This window comes from Cannabis sativa, chromosome 2 (assembly GCF_029168945.1).
Source record: "Cannabis sativa cultivar Pink pepper isolate KNU-18-1 chromosome 2, ASM2916894v1, whole genome shotgun sequence".
NCBI lineage: Eukaryota > Viridiplantae > Streptophyta > Magnoliopsida > Rosales > Cannabaceae > Cannabis > Cannabis sativa.
The window spans coordinates 88,087,413-88,104,141 of record NC_083602.1 but is presented as its reverse complement, the minus strand read 5'-3'; the positions used below and the strand labels follow the sequence as shown (position 1 = coordinate 88,104,141).

General features: G+C 36.5%; 2 protein-coding genes across 2 annotated transcripts; one reads left to right on the top strand and one right to left on the bottom strand.

The window, feature by feature from the left end:
- Positions 1–1,100: 1,100 nt before the first annotated feature.
- LOC133034575 (uncharacterized) lies at positions 1,101–1,828 on the bottom strand. Its single transcript, XM_061109683.1, has 2 exons — positions 1,392–1,828; positions 1,101–1,292 (listed from the first exon to the last, which is right to left on the bottom strand). The coding sequence occupies exons 1-2, from the start codon at positions 1,581–1,583 to the stop codon at positions 1,101–1,103; spliced, it is 384 nt and encodes a 127-aa protein (XP_060965666.1). The 5' UTR covers positions 1,584–1,828.
- Positions 1,829–6,980: 5,152 nt separating this feature from the next.
- On the top strand, positions 6,981–16,236 carry LOC115718689 (topless-related protein 3). The gene is made up of 25 exons (XM_030647511.2): positions 6,981–7,326; positions 8,142–8,321; positions 8,401–8,514; positions 8,669–8,827; positions 9,259–9,433; positions 9,531–9,660; positions 9,931–10,046; positions 10,192–10,327; positions 10,467–10,576; positions 10,775–10,844; positions 10,930–11,003; positions 11,100–11,195; positions 11,266–11,358; positions 11,977–12,104; positions 12,336–12,573; positions 12,663–12,830; positions 12,927–13,013; positions 13,378–13,530; positions 13,614–13,724; positions 13,817–13,996; positions 14,070–14,198; positions 14,294–14,389; positions 15,034–15,216; positions 15,309–15,499; positions 15,726–16,236. Exons 1-25 carry the CDS (start codon positions 7,247–7,249, stop codon positions 15,940–15,942), a joined length of 3,414 nt encoding a protein of 1,137 aa, XP_030503371.2. The 5' UTR covers positions 6,981–7,246; the 3' UTR covers positions 15,943–16,236.
- The last annotated feature ends 493 nt before the right edge of the window (positions 16,237–16,729 follow it).

The following is a 16,729-nucleotide window of genomic DNA, read 5'->3' as shown; positions in this document are numbered from 1 at the left end:
GGGTTCTCCCGAACACATCAAGAATATGAAAGTTGGGGTACTGTGGAAAAGAAGCCTGTAGGTCGTCCAAGAAAAAGCAACGCGGGAAGAAGACGGGAGAACCGTTTCCCGTCTGGTGATAAAAAGGTTCGTACCACGAAGCTGCAGCCGTTGTGGCGATTCGAGGCCACGACAGAAGCAACATGCAAAGCCCGCATCTGAGGCGTCTTGTATGTATTCGTTGGGAAATTTGATATATTGTAATGATGCATATTTTGTCATAGTTATTTTTGTTGAGGTTGAATATTTTTCAAATATTTTAATTATTTTTAGGTTTAATAGTTATTTTTGTTGAATAATGTTGATATTTTATATTTGAAACCACGTATAATTATCAAAATTTGAACGAAAAGAAAATCTATATATACATAACTTGTAATGTTAATTACACAAAATATACAATGTCCCGATAATTACACATATAATCGAGTGACATTTTGGTAAAATAAATCGACACACCACCGTTGACGAAACATGGCTATCCGGTACGGCGTCACATCGGTCAATCCACGGCTTGCATCATGAGATGCTCCACATACTCGATGCAATACACGCCACAATTACCACTAAATGCAAAATAAAATGTAAAGTCGATCTAACGTAAAACATATTTTAATACTATAGTACTTTTTTATCGCTATGTACACAGTTTGCTGACTTCGGAACTAAGTCGTGAGTGGCTCGAGTCGCGTGCATTTTTGGAAGCACCGTGATGTCACAGTTAGCTAACGCCATGATCTGGTTGTTATGTGGAAATTCCCCGGTTGCAAGGAGTAGCGAGGGCAGCGGTTCGCCCGAACCTTCATGATGGGTTCCATGGGCGGTCCAATGACAGACGCTGGAATCACAGTCGTAGACATTAATTTTCCACAGCTCTATGTCGACTTCAACTGTGACCCAGTGCCTTGCCGTGGGAAGGTTCAGAACGAAGTAAATAAACTCGTTACCCCTCCATCTCTCAAAGACTTGGGACTGTAATTACAGAGAACAACGAAACAATTAACAAACCATAATAATCTTCCCAAACAATTGACATTTTAAAATCTTACTAAAACAATACCTTATGAGCCCACCGTGCAGTAGTCCAGGATATAATCCTCCCATTTAAAGTTTTTCCTCGGACCCTTGTGGCTCGTCCATGCACTGCTGATCATGGCGGTCACGAATGTGGAGAGAATGATACCCTTATGAGGAAATGTCAGTGGATAGTCGGTGCGTCGCCTCCTCAGCATATGCATTGCTGCATCTATATGCTGCATATAAACGGAAATGTCAGTTACACAAAAAAATATATTAATTGCATTGTACATAAAGTTGAAAAGTGAAGTAATATTATAAAATACTTTACTTACGTCATCTGTAAGCCATTCCTTTGGTGTGAGCATTATCCAAAAGAATCCTGGACCGTAATCACCACTTCTCAAATCCCGAAGTCGGTGGTTCGGAATGAGTCCAACACACCACTTTCGGAAAGTGGTTAACAATTTCTCATCCGGTGGCTCCAGGGGATCAAAAGTCGAAGATGGCCTATGTCTCCTCTTCATCTCCGTATAGTCACCGAACCATACAGGAGGCTTTCTCTTCCTCTTCCGACTCTTAACCACTGCAGGTTGTGCCTCTATGGACAGAATCTCACCCTGCGACTCGGTGTCATGTACATGGATAAGAGGTTGTGCCTCGATCGGAGTCGCTGGAGCTCCCTCATAAGGATCGTAATCGTCGGGGAAGACCTCATCCTCTTCTACTGGGGGTGAAGCAGCTGGTGGTGGGGTAGATGGATCTGCTGGGGCCTCCGTGCCGAAGGCATCGTTGGCGGACGATTCAACATGGCCAATATGTCTACGAGGCTGCTCCATAATTACGTTCTGACCACCCTTCAGCTCTACATGGCTGGTCTCGTATGCCTTCTTCAGCTCGACATGAGCAGCATACAGACCCTGAGTGTCAGCCTCGATCCTATCCAACCGAGCCACTAAATCAGTGTACTCGGCACCCCGAACGCCTGATGAAGATGGTGCACTGGGCTGAGGTTCTGAACCAGTGGCCTGAAAAAATATATATCAAAAAAATACGGTAAGCATACGATAATTCCACAATGTAACAAATATCACAAAACAAAAATAATAAAAAATAAAGACATAAAAAAAAGTTCTAAAAATTGGTACCTGAGTGTCTGGGACCTGAGTCTCTGGTACCTGACTACCTGCCTCAGCCTCTGTGTCATCCACAACATCATCAACCAGGTTCTCCACACCATCGTAAGATATTGTCCTCACAAATGCCTCCTCCTCTGTCCGTGGAAGTAGCCCCTTCACCACTTCCAGATTCTGTTTATGGTTTAAAAAATATCAAAATAAAACCATTTAGCATTTATTACAAGCATTTATGTTAAATAATTATTCAGAACATAAGTGAAAATCATACCCGTCTAGAAAATAATGCGCTGACGTCTTTCTTCCCAATATCGCCTTTGCTCGTCCAGCTAAGCATCCTAGGGAACCGAATCCCGTGGTTCGTGCCATACCTCTTGCCAACCTCCAAAATGGCCTCGTACGCCCAATATTGGACTGCAGGTGCGAAGCCATATCTTTTGTGTATTTGCACTCGTGCTGAACATCCGAACTCAGCTTCTTCTCGTAGTTGGCCTTCTGTTTCAACATGTCTTTCTGAAGCGAGTGCATGAGTCTGGCGAATGAGTGCTTCCCCCAAGGAATCCGGAAGAAGAACTCGAGGTCTTCCACATATCTAAGTATGTGAGGCGTGATCAGCGCGTTGGCCTCGCGGCCCAGAAGCACTGACTCCACAAACAAGCACAAGCCGAGCTTGTACAAGTCTTCCGGGTTCTGGCAGTTTGTGAACTGAAGTTGGAGTGCTTCTGTCTTCACACTATCAGACCGGTTGAAATATTTGTTGATCAATCGGTCTGACCCCGAGCGCGCGACCTGCGCAGCCTTCTCCTCTTCTGTTGGCCCCGAGGAGAAGTCCAAACCCGTAATGAGTGCAAACTCCAGCACCCCGAATCGGACCTCCTTCCGACCAACATAAAACCTCATCCTCAACTCCTCCTGAGCATCCACTTTCATTTTGTGGAGCATCAGCTGGTGAAATAACACCGAGGAGAATGTCAGTGGTACGGCATTCCAGAAGCTCCCGAAACGGCTTTCCTTCGCCGTGTTATTAAGGTTGAACTCCTCAAACCGAGCTTTGATTTTTGCAAAAATTCCAGTGCCCCTATATTTGACGCGGCCAGTGAAATGCTCGGGTGCTGGAATAATGAGTCTGGGAGCCATCTGAAAAATCAAAGACCAAACAAATTTAAATGTCAAAAAAGTTCAGAAATGTCGACATAACATCGACATCATGTCGACATTCTGTCGACATTATCAAAAGCATATGCAACACAACACTAATATGTCGACAAAATATCGACATCCTGTCAACATTCAATCGACAATACAAACATAAATACAATCAAATAACAATGACACAACATATCGACATACTGTCGACATACAGTCGACATTCAGTCGACAATATATGGCAGAAATACATTTAATCTACCCATCGACATCCTATCGACATTCAGTCGACAATGCAAACATAAATTCAATCAAATAACAATTACACAACATATCGACATACTGTCGACATACAGTCGACATTCAGTCGATAATACAACCTAACAATCAACGATTTAGTTTAATCGACATACCATCGACATACGGTCGACAAATCGTCGACAATATAGGGCAGAAATATACTTTAACTACTATGTCGACATCCTATCGACATACAAGCGATATCCTATCGACATACAAATTACAGCAAAATTCAAACAACACCCAATCTATCGACATCCTATCGACATCCTATCGATATGTCATCGACAACTCTGTAATATACACAGATTTCATTGCAACACTAACATCTACAACCTAAAGATCACAAAAGCTACAAAAAAATCCACTAATCTGAACAACATGCAATAATTGGCATCCAAATCTATGAAAAATGTATTTTTTCAAAAAAAAAAAATCTTACCTTTGACTGAATTTCGTGGTGTAGGCGACGGTTTTTGCTCGTGGGTGGTGACGGCGGTTTCTCCTCGTGGTGGCGACGGCAGTTTCTCCTCGTGGTGGTGACGGCAGTTTCTCCTCGGTTCGTCGATTGGGTTCGTGGGGTTGGGTTCGTGGGTGGTCGACGGCGGCGTGGGTTTGTTGGTTTCGTGGTCGACGCCGTGGGTACGTTGGTCTGGTTCGTGTGGGTTCGTGAAGAGAGCGAGAGAGAGGGAAAGTCTTTGAGCGAGAGAGAGGGAAAGTCAGAGAGCCAGAGAGAGAGGGAAAGTCAGAGAGATAGTGAAAATTTAATTTTAGGGGTATTTTAGGAACTTTTTCAAATTAGAGGAATCAATTTGTTCAAAAAATTAATGGGTATAAATTTTGATATTGAGTATTTTATTAGGGCCAAAATATGAAATTTCCCTTGTAGAATTTGAAATAATTATTGGGGTCCGCATAAAATAATTGAGAATTAAAATCCAAATAAATTTTCAAATTATCGATCGATTCCCAAAAATCTTCAAATATTCTTTTACTGTTTTGTTTTAAAATTACCAATACCAACCAATCATCAATTAAAAATTTATTTCAAGTTTAGAAAAACATAAGTTATGAATCTCAAACAAATAAGCAAAATGAGTTAATTGCGGCATATATAACTTTTGATAGTATTTTCTAGCAATTAATTCTCTATTTTTTTTTATAGTAAAATCCCTCAAATTCTGTATATATAACACTATAAAAAAATTCTATAACGCACATCCACATCTCTGTCTGTTTTAGTATTCGAAATAATTTTTTAGTTAAATTTTTTTTTCATGGTCATGTAAATTATACTTATTTAACATATTCTGCAAAATTTTAAGAAATTCAGAATGAAAAAATTAGACTAAAAAAAAATTCTTGATGCCGAAACAAGTAGAAGGTGCATCAATACATCCATTTTAAGGGATGCATTGTAGAATCACCCAACACTATATTATTTACAATTAAGTATTAAGTTGGTTGTCCATATCTATATATGATAGGGTGATTCTACAATGCACCCCTTAAAAGAGATGTACTGGTGCACCCTTAACTTGCTTCGGCATACAGAAAATTTTTTTAGTCTAATTTTTTTTTCATATTCATGTACATTATGGCTATTTAAGGTATCCTACAAAATTTTGAAAAATTCGGAATAATTTGCAATATAGAAAACAATGTTCAAACAGTCTATTTTACACGCGTATAAAATAAAATAGTCACGCGTGCAATACACTTTTAAACATAATTTTCGGCATGTTAAACTTTTCCAAATTTCTTAAAATTTTGCAGGATGTCTTAAATAACTATAAACGTACATGACCATGAGAAAAAATTTGATTAAAAAATTATTTCGGATGCTAAAATATAGGGGTGCATCAATATATCCATTTTAAGGGTGTGCATTGTAGAATTTTCCTATATGATATTGTCTACATGAATACAGTGTACACATAACACTATAGGAAAATTCTATAATGCACCCCCTTAAAAGGGATACACCGATACATCTCTATCAGTTTTAGTATCTGAAATAATTTTGTAGTCAAATTTTTTCTCATGGTCATGTAAATTATACTTATTTAAGACATCCTGCAAAATTTTAAGAAATTCGGAAAAGTTTAACATGTCGAAAACTGCGTTCAAGTAGTGTGTTGCACGCGTGACTATTTTATTTTGTACGCGTGTAAAATAGACTGTTTGAACATTGTTTTTTATATTGTAAATTATTCCGATTTTCTTAAAATTTTGTAGGATATCTTAAATAGCTATAACGTACATGAATATGAAAAAAATTAGACTAAAATTTTTTTATAGATGCCGAAATAAGTAGAGGGTGCATCAATGCATCCATTTTAAAAGGGTACATTGTAGAATCACCCAATACTATATTATCAGTCAACGTAAATAAATATTTTTTAAAAAATAAAAAAATAACTTTTATTTCTTCTTCATTCTTCTTTTTCTAGTTTTTTTTTTCTCTTCTTTATTTTTATAAGTACCATCGCCACCACTACCATTCTTTAAGATTGTTTATCAAATCGTTCGCACCGTAAAAAAATACGGTTTGAAATTCTTTGTGATGTGGTCGCTTTAAATTTTTTCTAAATCTCCCAATACAGTACTATTTGAGATTTTAAATTGTAAATATGCAGTTCATTAAATTGTAAATATGTAGTTCAAACCGTACCACACATATTATAAAAATACTAATTTTTATATTTTTATATTCTTAAATTACGCCTATAATAATATTAAACCATAAAATATCATTTCTCAATCGAAAACCACTTATACATTTATTTTTTATTTTAAATTAAATTATCATGTGACGATGTGAAAGTGAAACCAATAACTTTTAACTATTCTTTATTTATTTTTATTTTTCTTTTAAAAAAAGAAAATTACTATTCCAATAATAAACTGCCACGTAGTTTAAAGTGGTGGACACTTAAGTCTCATTTAAGAATCTCGTTCCAACTCAGACGACAATAAAGACAAATTTATATTGGGTTTGTTTGAGATACTCGCGCGTGAAATTGATTCCTATCGGGAAATGATCTTCACGTCAAGATATGATATTATGACACGAGAAATTGAGTTTTTCGTAGAAAGCGACACTACCATAAAGGAATTGGAGTTAGGGAGTGGTGGGGTCGACTGGACGTGTGTACCGAATATTCACTAGATTTGAATTAGTGGTTTCGAATCCGTCACTTCTCTTATCACTTTTCCTTTATCCACACGAAATGATAAGTAGAACAACAGATCAATAATCCCATCAACTTATCTAGATAATAACCATAACTTATCACTGATAGGTCAGTGGAAAAAGCTATAAAGAGATAAAGAAACCCCCTGTACAATGCATCGAAGATAGCGAACCAAGCCTTTATCTCTCTTTCTCTGTTTTACTCTGTTCTTTATTCGCAGCTTTTCAAACCCTAGAAATTCTCGGAGTTCGAGCTATATCATCCTTAACAATCACGGAAAATTTTGACGAATTTGATGATTCCGAGTGTGCGAGCCTGGTTTGAATTTTTGTTTATTTCTGTTTAGTTGTTGTAGGTCTCTGAGTTGGGGTCTTCGTCGTTCTTTTCGAGGGGTTTCGAGGTCTTCGGAAAATGACGTCTCTGAGCAGAGAATTGGTCTTTCTTATTCTTCAATTCCTCGAGGAGGAGAAGTTCAAGGAGTCCGTACACAGGTAAGCCTCTCTTCTCTCTTTCTCTCTCTTATGTATGAGCTTGTGTTGAAGAAGCAGGGGAGGTTGGGAGAGAGAAAGTTTTTAATTGTGTTCCTTTGTTATATGTTTTTATATTATTATGCTATTTTTATATTTGTAGCGTTATTGTACTGAAGAAGGGAGACCAGTATTGTTGTTGATTTGAGTTGAAATATGTTGCAGATTTTGTTGGTTGTAGATATTAATTAATATTATTATGTGATTTTTCGATTAATTTCATTATCATATTTTTGGAACAAATTTTTATTTTTATTTTTATATGAATGAATTAGATTATGTATTTTTCTACAGTGTAAATTGTAAATCAGTAAATATTTTGTGATGACATTATGGTTTTGTTAAATGTGGAATTATTCTGTTTGGTTTGGGTTTTGGATGATAGATCTGTGGTTTTTTCTCACAAGGTCTGAGGATCAAGTCCCTCCCAGTTACCTACATGGCAATTGCTATAGTTTTAAAAACAAAAACTAAAAAAATCCTAGCCAGTGTTGATTTGGTTTCAATTATTGTTTACTGTTGTTTGGCTGTACGGAAAATGGAAAAACCTTAAGGAAATGGGTTATTACAGGATAGAATAAGTGAAGGATTTAATAAAGTCAGAGATTAAGAAGTTGGTTGGTCGAACTTGGGTTTTCCTTTTGTCAGACATTGACTGTGGCAAGATTTAATATTTTCATTTCTTTTCTTTAGATTGTACAGAAATTGTTTTGTTATGAATTAAGTAAGCTGAATTGCATTGATGTGTTGTTCAAAATGGAAAAACCTTTGTCTTGTAGACTTGAAAAGGAATCAGGGTTCTACTTCAATGTGAAGTACTTTGAGGAGAAAGTTCTAGCTGGAGAATGGGAGGAAGTTGAGAAGTACTTATCAGGATATACTAAAGTCGATGATAACAGATACTCCATGAAGATATTTTTTGAATTAAGGAAGCAAAAATATCTTGAAGCACTGGACCGGTATTAATCAGTCTATTCTGTCATTCTGTTTTCTTCTTGCTCTGGGGTTGTTTAATCCTACTTGTTTTTTTCTTTTTAGGCATGACAAGGCAAAGGCTGTTGATATATTAGTTAATGATTTGAAGGTGTTCTCTACATTTAACGAGGATCTCTACAAGGAAATCACTCAGCTTCTAACTCTAAGAGATTTCAGGTAATTAGTTTTTCAAAACTTTTGGTGCTTAAAGCGAAATTATGTTGCAGATTGGATTGTATACAAATTTATGGTATTGTTGGTTTAAAATTAAAGAAACTCTAAGACAGTTTATATAAATTTCATGAAACTAACTTCCTTTGCAATTTTTTAGGGAGAATGAACAGTTATCCAAGTATGGAGACACTAGACAAGCTCGTAGCATTATGTTAATAGAGCTTAAGAAACTCATAGAAGCAAATCCCCTATTTCGTGAAAAGCTTACTTTCCCGGGTCTGAAGCCATCAAGGTTGCGGACCCTTATCAATCAAAGGTATGCTTAATATCACATTTGATGAAAATAAACAAACAAAAAAAAAAGCAATCTGGTACTTTCTAATAATTTTCTTTTAATGGTAGTCTTGCATGGCAGCTGTGTGTTAAATCTGATATTTTATAAGTATTTAACTACCTACCTGCCTAGTCTGCAATATTGTAATTATATCCCTTTCTTCAGCTGTATTATTTTAGTCAGTCTCCCTTTCCAATATGTTGGTCAAGCTTGCTTGTTGAAATGTATTGTTCATTTAGCACTTGTGTTGCTATTATGGATAATACATTAACTGCTTTATGGATGTTTGTTGCTACTTTCACTGGATGATATCCTATCATATTGCCGTCAGTTTTTATTTATTATTATTTTTTCTTTCAAACTATTGTGGTAAACCCAGTACCTCTATAATATCTAATGTTGTACTCTTGCAGTTTGAACTGGCAGCATCAGCTATGCAAGAACCCTAGGCCAAATCCAGATATTAAGACTTTATTCCAAGACCATTCATGTACACCTCCTAATGGTCCCCTTGCATCCACACCTGTCAATCTTCCTGTTGCTGCACTCACAAAGCCTGTTGCTTATACCCCACTTGGAGCTCATGGGGTATAATCTATTGCATCTCAAAGTTTGATTTTCAAATGTTTCTTAGGATCTGTAACTATTTCGACTAATAAAAAATTGTTCTCTTTACTATTTTTAGCCCATTCCACCTGCTGCAGCTGCTGCTAATGCAAATGCTTTAGCAGGTTGGATGGCCAATGCCTCTGCCTCTTCATCTGTTCAAGCTGCTGTGGTTACTGCATCTTCCATTCCTATTCAACAGAATCAAGGTTAGAAATTTGATTTGAACTTCACTGCCTAGCTGCTGTATCCATATGGAATGATCTAAGAAACAAGGGAGTGAGCTGTCTTTTTGGTTAAGATTACCCTACCTCAGTGCACTGAAGTAGTATTTTTTTTTTGAATAAGCACTGAAGTAGTATTTAGTTTGATGTAATTTTCTGTTTTTTTTATTAACAGTTCTGAGTTTCAGTTCTGCTATTCATGTTTTTCTCTGTCCTTGTGTATTGTTTAACCTTATGTACTTTGTGTTTTGGTAGCTTCGATGTTGAAACATTCAAGAACTCCTCCAGCAACACCAGGAATAGTTGATTACCAAACTCTTGATCATGAGCAACTGATGAAGCGATTAAGGCCTGGTCCATCTGTAGAAGAGGTAATGTAAAATATACTTCTCTCGATCTGCAGATTTGTGATGCTTTTGTACAAGTCTTGCCTTCTGCCGAACTATTTTGATACTTGTTATTGTATATGTCGTAATAATTAGTCTTGATATGCTAAAAGTAGTGTTTCATAATTAGGTTACATACCCAATGCCACGTCAGCAAGCATCTTGGTCACTGGATGATCTCCCAAGAAATGTTGTTTTTACTTCGCATCAAGGATCCAGTGTCACAAGCATGGATTTTCATCCTGTTCACCATACATTGCTCCTGGGTATGTTTCTTTTTCAACTTCCTTGGCTTGTTGTTATACCTTGTTCTGATTAGCTCTCTTAGCAAACCTGCTATGCTTTACCACTTTCTACCCCTTCTCCTTAAAGGAAGCAGTCCTAATTTGTATTCCTTATGAGCAGTTGGTTGTAATAATGGAGAAATAACACTCTGGGAACTTGGATTGCAAGAGAGATTGGTATCGAAGATATTCAAGATTTGGGATATTTCTTCTTGTTCGCTGCCATTTCAGGTTTCCTTACTTGTTTTTTCGTATTGTACTTTGCCTGGTGTTATTTTTGTTATTCTATTTATTTGTTTGTTATGAAAACGTTCTGTTCAGTAAGGTATAGGCAATGCCTCATTCATTATAATAGTCTTTGAATGTTTCATTATTTGAGAATGTTTGTCGTTAATAACATTAGAATCTTACCATTTAGATTTTATACAGGCTGCTGCTATTAAAGATACCTCAATATCTGTTAGTCGTGTCGCATGGAATCCTGAAGGGAATTATGTAGGTTAGTACATGTAAAAGAATGAATGATAAAGTTTCTTCAGTTCATGTATGTCTTATTATATATATTTATATATTCCTTGTTGTAGGAGTTGCATTTACCAAGCATTTGATTCAACTGTATTCTTATTCTGGACCAAATGAACTACGTCAACATTTAGAGGTGAGGTGATATTATGATAATAATTAACTCCATAGGTAGGATAATTTGTACTTGTAGTGTTGTTTAAAATTTAAATTGCTTGCTCTGTCTTCGCAGATTGATGCCCATGCTGGTGCCGTGAATGACTTCGCTTTTGCTTATCCCAATAAGCAACTATGTGTTGTCACCTGTGGAGATGACAAACTAATTAAGGTAAAATGATATTTAGATTCACAAGTTTGATGTCATATAAGATGTTTCTTATCTAAGTGTTGTGAAACAGGTGTGGGAGATATCTGGGCGTAAGCTATTTACCTTTGAAGGTCATGTGTCTCCAGTATATTCAATCTGTCCTCATCACAAGGAGAGCATTCAGGTATATTGGCTTCTAGTCATTTATCTCACGATACTCTAGAACATGATACTTTGGACAAGTGTCTAGAATTCTTCTAGTCTAATAAAAAAGTTCACTCCACCATGCATGATGAGATTTAAGTTAAAACGACAAATGTAGAGGTGCTTCTGTTTTGTAATTTTTTAAAATGATAAAAAAGTGAAAAGAATGAATAGGCAACATGCAGTTGTTGGTACTCTCTCTTTTTTCAAATATATTTACATTGACAGAAAACCTTTTCCATTTTAGTCAGCAGCTGTTGTTAACAGGAGTCTGGATTTTCTAAACAAACCTATCCAGCATTTTCTCTTGATCTTCCAAATATAATACATGACCATCAGCTGGCTTTGCCATCAATTTTCGATGTACATTGCATTGGCGCTAAAATCTTCCACTGTTCTTTTACTGAATCGTGCCATCACCCTTAAGCCACCTTGGTCAGCTGCCTCCTTACCTTCACCAAAAATTACATTTCACCAGTTTTAAAATTTATAACTTCTTTTTGCATCGTAATGGCAGCTTTGAGTTGGCCATAACTTTCAGAAATTTAACAAAGACATGCTTCTGTGATGTTTGACTGCTTGCTTCTAAATTTTGCAGTTTATCTTTTCAACTGCTGTCGATGGGAAAATAAAGGCCTGGTTATATGACAATATGGGTTCTAGGGTTGACTATGATGCTCCTGGGCAGTGGTGTACCGCAATGCAATACAGTGCTGACGGAAGTAGGTAAGAATAAATTCTTCAGCTCAATCATCGCCAGACCAGGCAGCTTTAACAATAAGCCTTCCTCCTGTTTTCAGCATATTCTTGTTATTTCTAGGATGAATGTTTTATGTTTTACGTTTTATGTGCCACCATTTTATATTTTTTAGTAGTTAGTCCTAAATAATTAGAATTCTTAATTTTGTTCCTGATACAATAGTAGTGTTTCAATATTCTTGTTTACTTTATTCCCAGATTGTTTTCTTGCGGAACAAGTAAGGAAGGAGACTCATATCTTGTTGAGTGGAATGAAAGTGAAGGGGCAATAAAACGAACATACACTGGGTTCAGAAAGAAGTCATCAACAGGTGTTGTGCAGTTTGACACCACACAAAATCACTTTTTGGCTGCAGGTGAAGATAGCCAGATAAAGTTTTGGGATATGGATAACACCAATGTTCTCACTAGCACAGATGCTGAGGGTGGACTTCCAGTGCGTGTTCTTACATCACTTTTCTATGCTCTGTTGTCCAATTCAGAATTTACTTTTTCTAATTTTTGTAATTATATTTAATTCTTCAGAGTTTCCCTCGCTTGAGATTGAATAAGGAAGGAAATCTTCTTGCTGTCAGTACAACAGAGAATGGGTTTAAGATACTTGCTAATGCTGCTGGTGTTAAAACCTTGAAAGCCATTGAGTCTACAGCTTTTGAAGGATTGAGATCACCCTTAGATTCTGGCACTGTCAAGGTTGCAGTCTACCTTTTACTTGAATTTATTTGTTTCTACTTATATTTCTTTGTTTATTTTCGTATATAATGACTCTGTATTTGGTGTGTCGACTAGGCTTCTGGTTCGTCTGCTATTCCACATGTCAGTCCAGTCAATTGTAAAGTGGAAAGAAGTTCCCCTGTCAGGCCTACTCCAGTTATCGTAAGCCATCTTGATTCTAATTTAATGTATAACGTGTGTGTGTGTGTGTGTTTTCAGTTGGGTGGGAGGGTTGCCTAATTAGTAATGACACTGTTGTATTTATTTCTGAGTTTTTTAAGCTAAAAAGTAGTTTGGTGTATGAAAACAAACCCCTTTGGTGCTTCACCTCATGTTTGAGTTGAATTCCTTTTAATGAAGGGATATATTCTTCTTCACCAAAGGTGACTAGGGATAAACATGATTTTGAGTCATCATTATTTCTGACTGTACTGCAGTTAAAAATTGTTTTACTTGTAATATATTTTATTTCATCTTATTTATGTTCTGGTGGAAAAGTATTAATTACTTTTGTTTTGTGTTCAAGAATGGAGTTGATCCTGCGGCTAGAGGTTTGGAGAAACCTAGAAAAGTTGATGATGCAATTGATAAAACCAAACCCTGGCAGTTGACTGAAATTCTGGAACCTGGCCAGTTCCGGTTAGTTACCATGCCGGACAACACAGATAATACCAGCAAGGTGTGTATGGTATCTAGTGATCATACTGTATTATGAAAAATCATTTTTTATTGTATTTGTTTTAATTAGTAAAAAAAATTTAGGTTGTTCGACTTCTATATACCAATTCTGCAATTAGTCTTTTGGCTCTTGGGTCAAATGGTGTTCAGAAGCTATGGAAGTGGGGCCGTAGTGATCAAAACCCAAATGGAAAGGTATCATCTTTGCATGAGAAAGCTTATTCTTCTGTTTCTACTTTCTTATATCTTTTTGAAAGAAATTTTCTGAAGTCAGTGAGTTTTTACAGGCCACTGCTAATGTCGTTCCACAGCGCTGGCAAACAAGCAGTGGTCTTGTTATGACTAATGATGTCTCAGGTGTCAACCTTGACGAAGCAGTTCCCTGTGTAGCACTCTCGAAAAATGATTCATATGTGATGTCAGCTTGTGGTGGAAAGGTTTCATTGTTTAACATGATGACATTCAAGGTATTTTTGTGCTTGTATGTATTGCAATTTTTGTCGAATTTGGAAGTGTCTTGACCTATGGATTTGTTTATAGGTAATGACAACATTTATGCCACCTCCCCCGACTTCCACTGCCCTAGCATTCCACCCTAGGGATAATAACATCATAGCCATAGGAATGGAGGACTCAACAATCCACATTTACAATGTCAGAGTGGATGAAGTATGTCAACATATAATTTCACTATTTTTGTTCTTTTTTCTTAAAAGTTTCAAGATCTGAATCAGATAAATTAATCTTATTTGTCCATTCTTCAGGTAAAATCAATATTGCAGGGCCACCGTAAGCGGATAACTGGTTTAGCTTTCTCTACCGTTCTTAACATTCTAATTTCATCTGGTGCAGATGGTCAAGTAAGTACTGTCCGTTATATTTCTTCTCTTGATTAAATAATAATACTAATAATAGCAAAAAGTTTATTTTATTTTATGTCTAAAATTCTTGAAGATGTATGCTATGGATTTGTTTTGGTTTTATCTCATGCCCATTTTCTAGTCGAGAGTAGAAAAACTGTTCTACCCTTCATCTGTATCTAGGTGCAAATTCTACCATGCTTAATACTATTATTAGTTATAGCTGAATTCTCTATTGCTTAATGTTATTAGTATACTATGCATTGTTTTCGTCCATTGCTATTGGTCTTGTAGATGTAGTAGCTAAATTTTTTTAATGTTGCATTTTCTTGTTATCTATACTTGCTTCTGTCATTAATAACTCCAATCTCTTTTATCATAATTCTGATATTTTACTGCTCTCGATTGTCTACATTATTGTGCTTGCTTTTCATTTAAATTCGTGTGGCTTGCTTGAATGACTAGATTAGAGGACCGTTATGGTCCCCTTTTAAATAAATGTATTGTCCCATGTTCTTTTCTCGATACTTTTTTTCATAACAATTCTTATGCCTTGGTTGGAAGCATTTCCGTCTGTATTTTGATTTAAACACATTATCCATAAGGACCCTCTTACTGACTAACAGTTAACTTAACCCTGTCAGCTTTGTGTATGGAGCATGGATACATGGGAGAAGAGAAATTCAGTTGCAATACAGCTACCTTCCGGAAAAACACCTGTTGGTGAAACTCGGGTGCAATTCCTTCAGTGTCAAATTCGTTTTATGGTAGTTCACGAGTCTCAGTTAGCAATATATGAGGCTCCCAAGATGGATCGCATTGGACAGGTTGAAGATTTACCAAGTCTAATTTCAAAAAATAAAAAGTGAATATCTGCTGTTAACACTTGAGTTAATAATTTTTTCTTTCTTTTTTTCAGTGGCTTCCACAAGATGTTATTTCTGCACCCATTTCTTATGCAACCTTCTCGTGCAACAGCCAATTCATTTATGCTACCTTCTGTGATGGTAATATTGGGGTATTTGATACTGGGGTACATGAGGCTGATTGCTTGCGACTACGGTGCCGCATCGCACCATCAGCATACTTATCTCAAGCAGTCTTGAATGGGTAAGTGAAAAACTCGCCTAAAAAAATCAACATTATTACCGGTTACAAACAAACCTGAAATTAAACATGAAGCTTGCAATTTTTCTTTACTAGTCTTACACACTTAACACTAATCTTCATCATGAAGATTATAAATTGTTGTCTTATGTCATATATCGGTAGGTGTATATTTATAGTTCGTTCTTCTTCGTATTGTTGACAAAATCGCTTGGTGTACTACTTGTAGAAGCCAAGCCGTGTACCCGCTCGTTGTTGCGTCTCATCCAATAGATCGCAACCAATTTGCTATTGGGTTAACAGATGGGTCTGTGAAGGTGATTGAACCCATCGAGGCAGAGGCTGAGTGGGGGACTTCACCACCTGCGGATAATGGAACGGTGAGCGGTAGGGCAGGTTCTTTGTCTACGACCAGCAACCACACGTCTGATCAGATTCAAAGATGAGACTTGTTTGTTTATAATGATGGTACAGTCTATTTTAATCGCATTGCTGTAGAGAGTTTAGGTTATCAGTTGGTCCCTTGTCAAAAAGGTAAGTTTGGACACTAGTAAATAACTTAAATAGGTGAATATTTTTAACACTAGTGTTCTGCAACTTCAAACGCACGTATGTAGGTATTATTAATTCTTTGGCAGTAAATGCATGTACTTATTTGGTTTAAGATTTCTTGTCTTTGTCCATTTGGAATGTTAAGTTTATATTGTCAAAACAATTATATGAGCCCCTCTTTCAAGACTCCTCTTAATCTTGATTTCAAGCTTCAAATTATATATATTTATACAATTACTCTTTGTATTGTTATTGTCGTTGTTAAGCTTTTATTTTCATAATGGGATTACGAATGAAAGTCCATACATACACGAGAGCTGGTGAAGAACATTTTTTGTTATTTTCCAAATGAATAAAATCGTTGTAAATTGATGGAGAAAAATAAAAATATAAATTTGTTGTAACTGTCGCAGTTCTTTTTAAGAAGAGTGGTGCTTTCATCATTTATATTACCGCGGCTGCTGGGACAGAGTTAGTCGATGCTTATTCCTTAGATACCATCATTGTTTCTTCTCCGAGAAAAGAAGTGCATGACATGTAGGTCTTCTATCTCCACGCGACATTGTTTCGTTAGGTTTTCGCCCATTACGGAAAATTTCCCACTGCTGCCTCCCCGTAAGTATTATAAAATTCTGTCTTTGTTGAACTTATCTAGGTTGCTACTCATGGGTTAAATGTGTT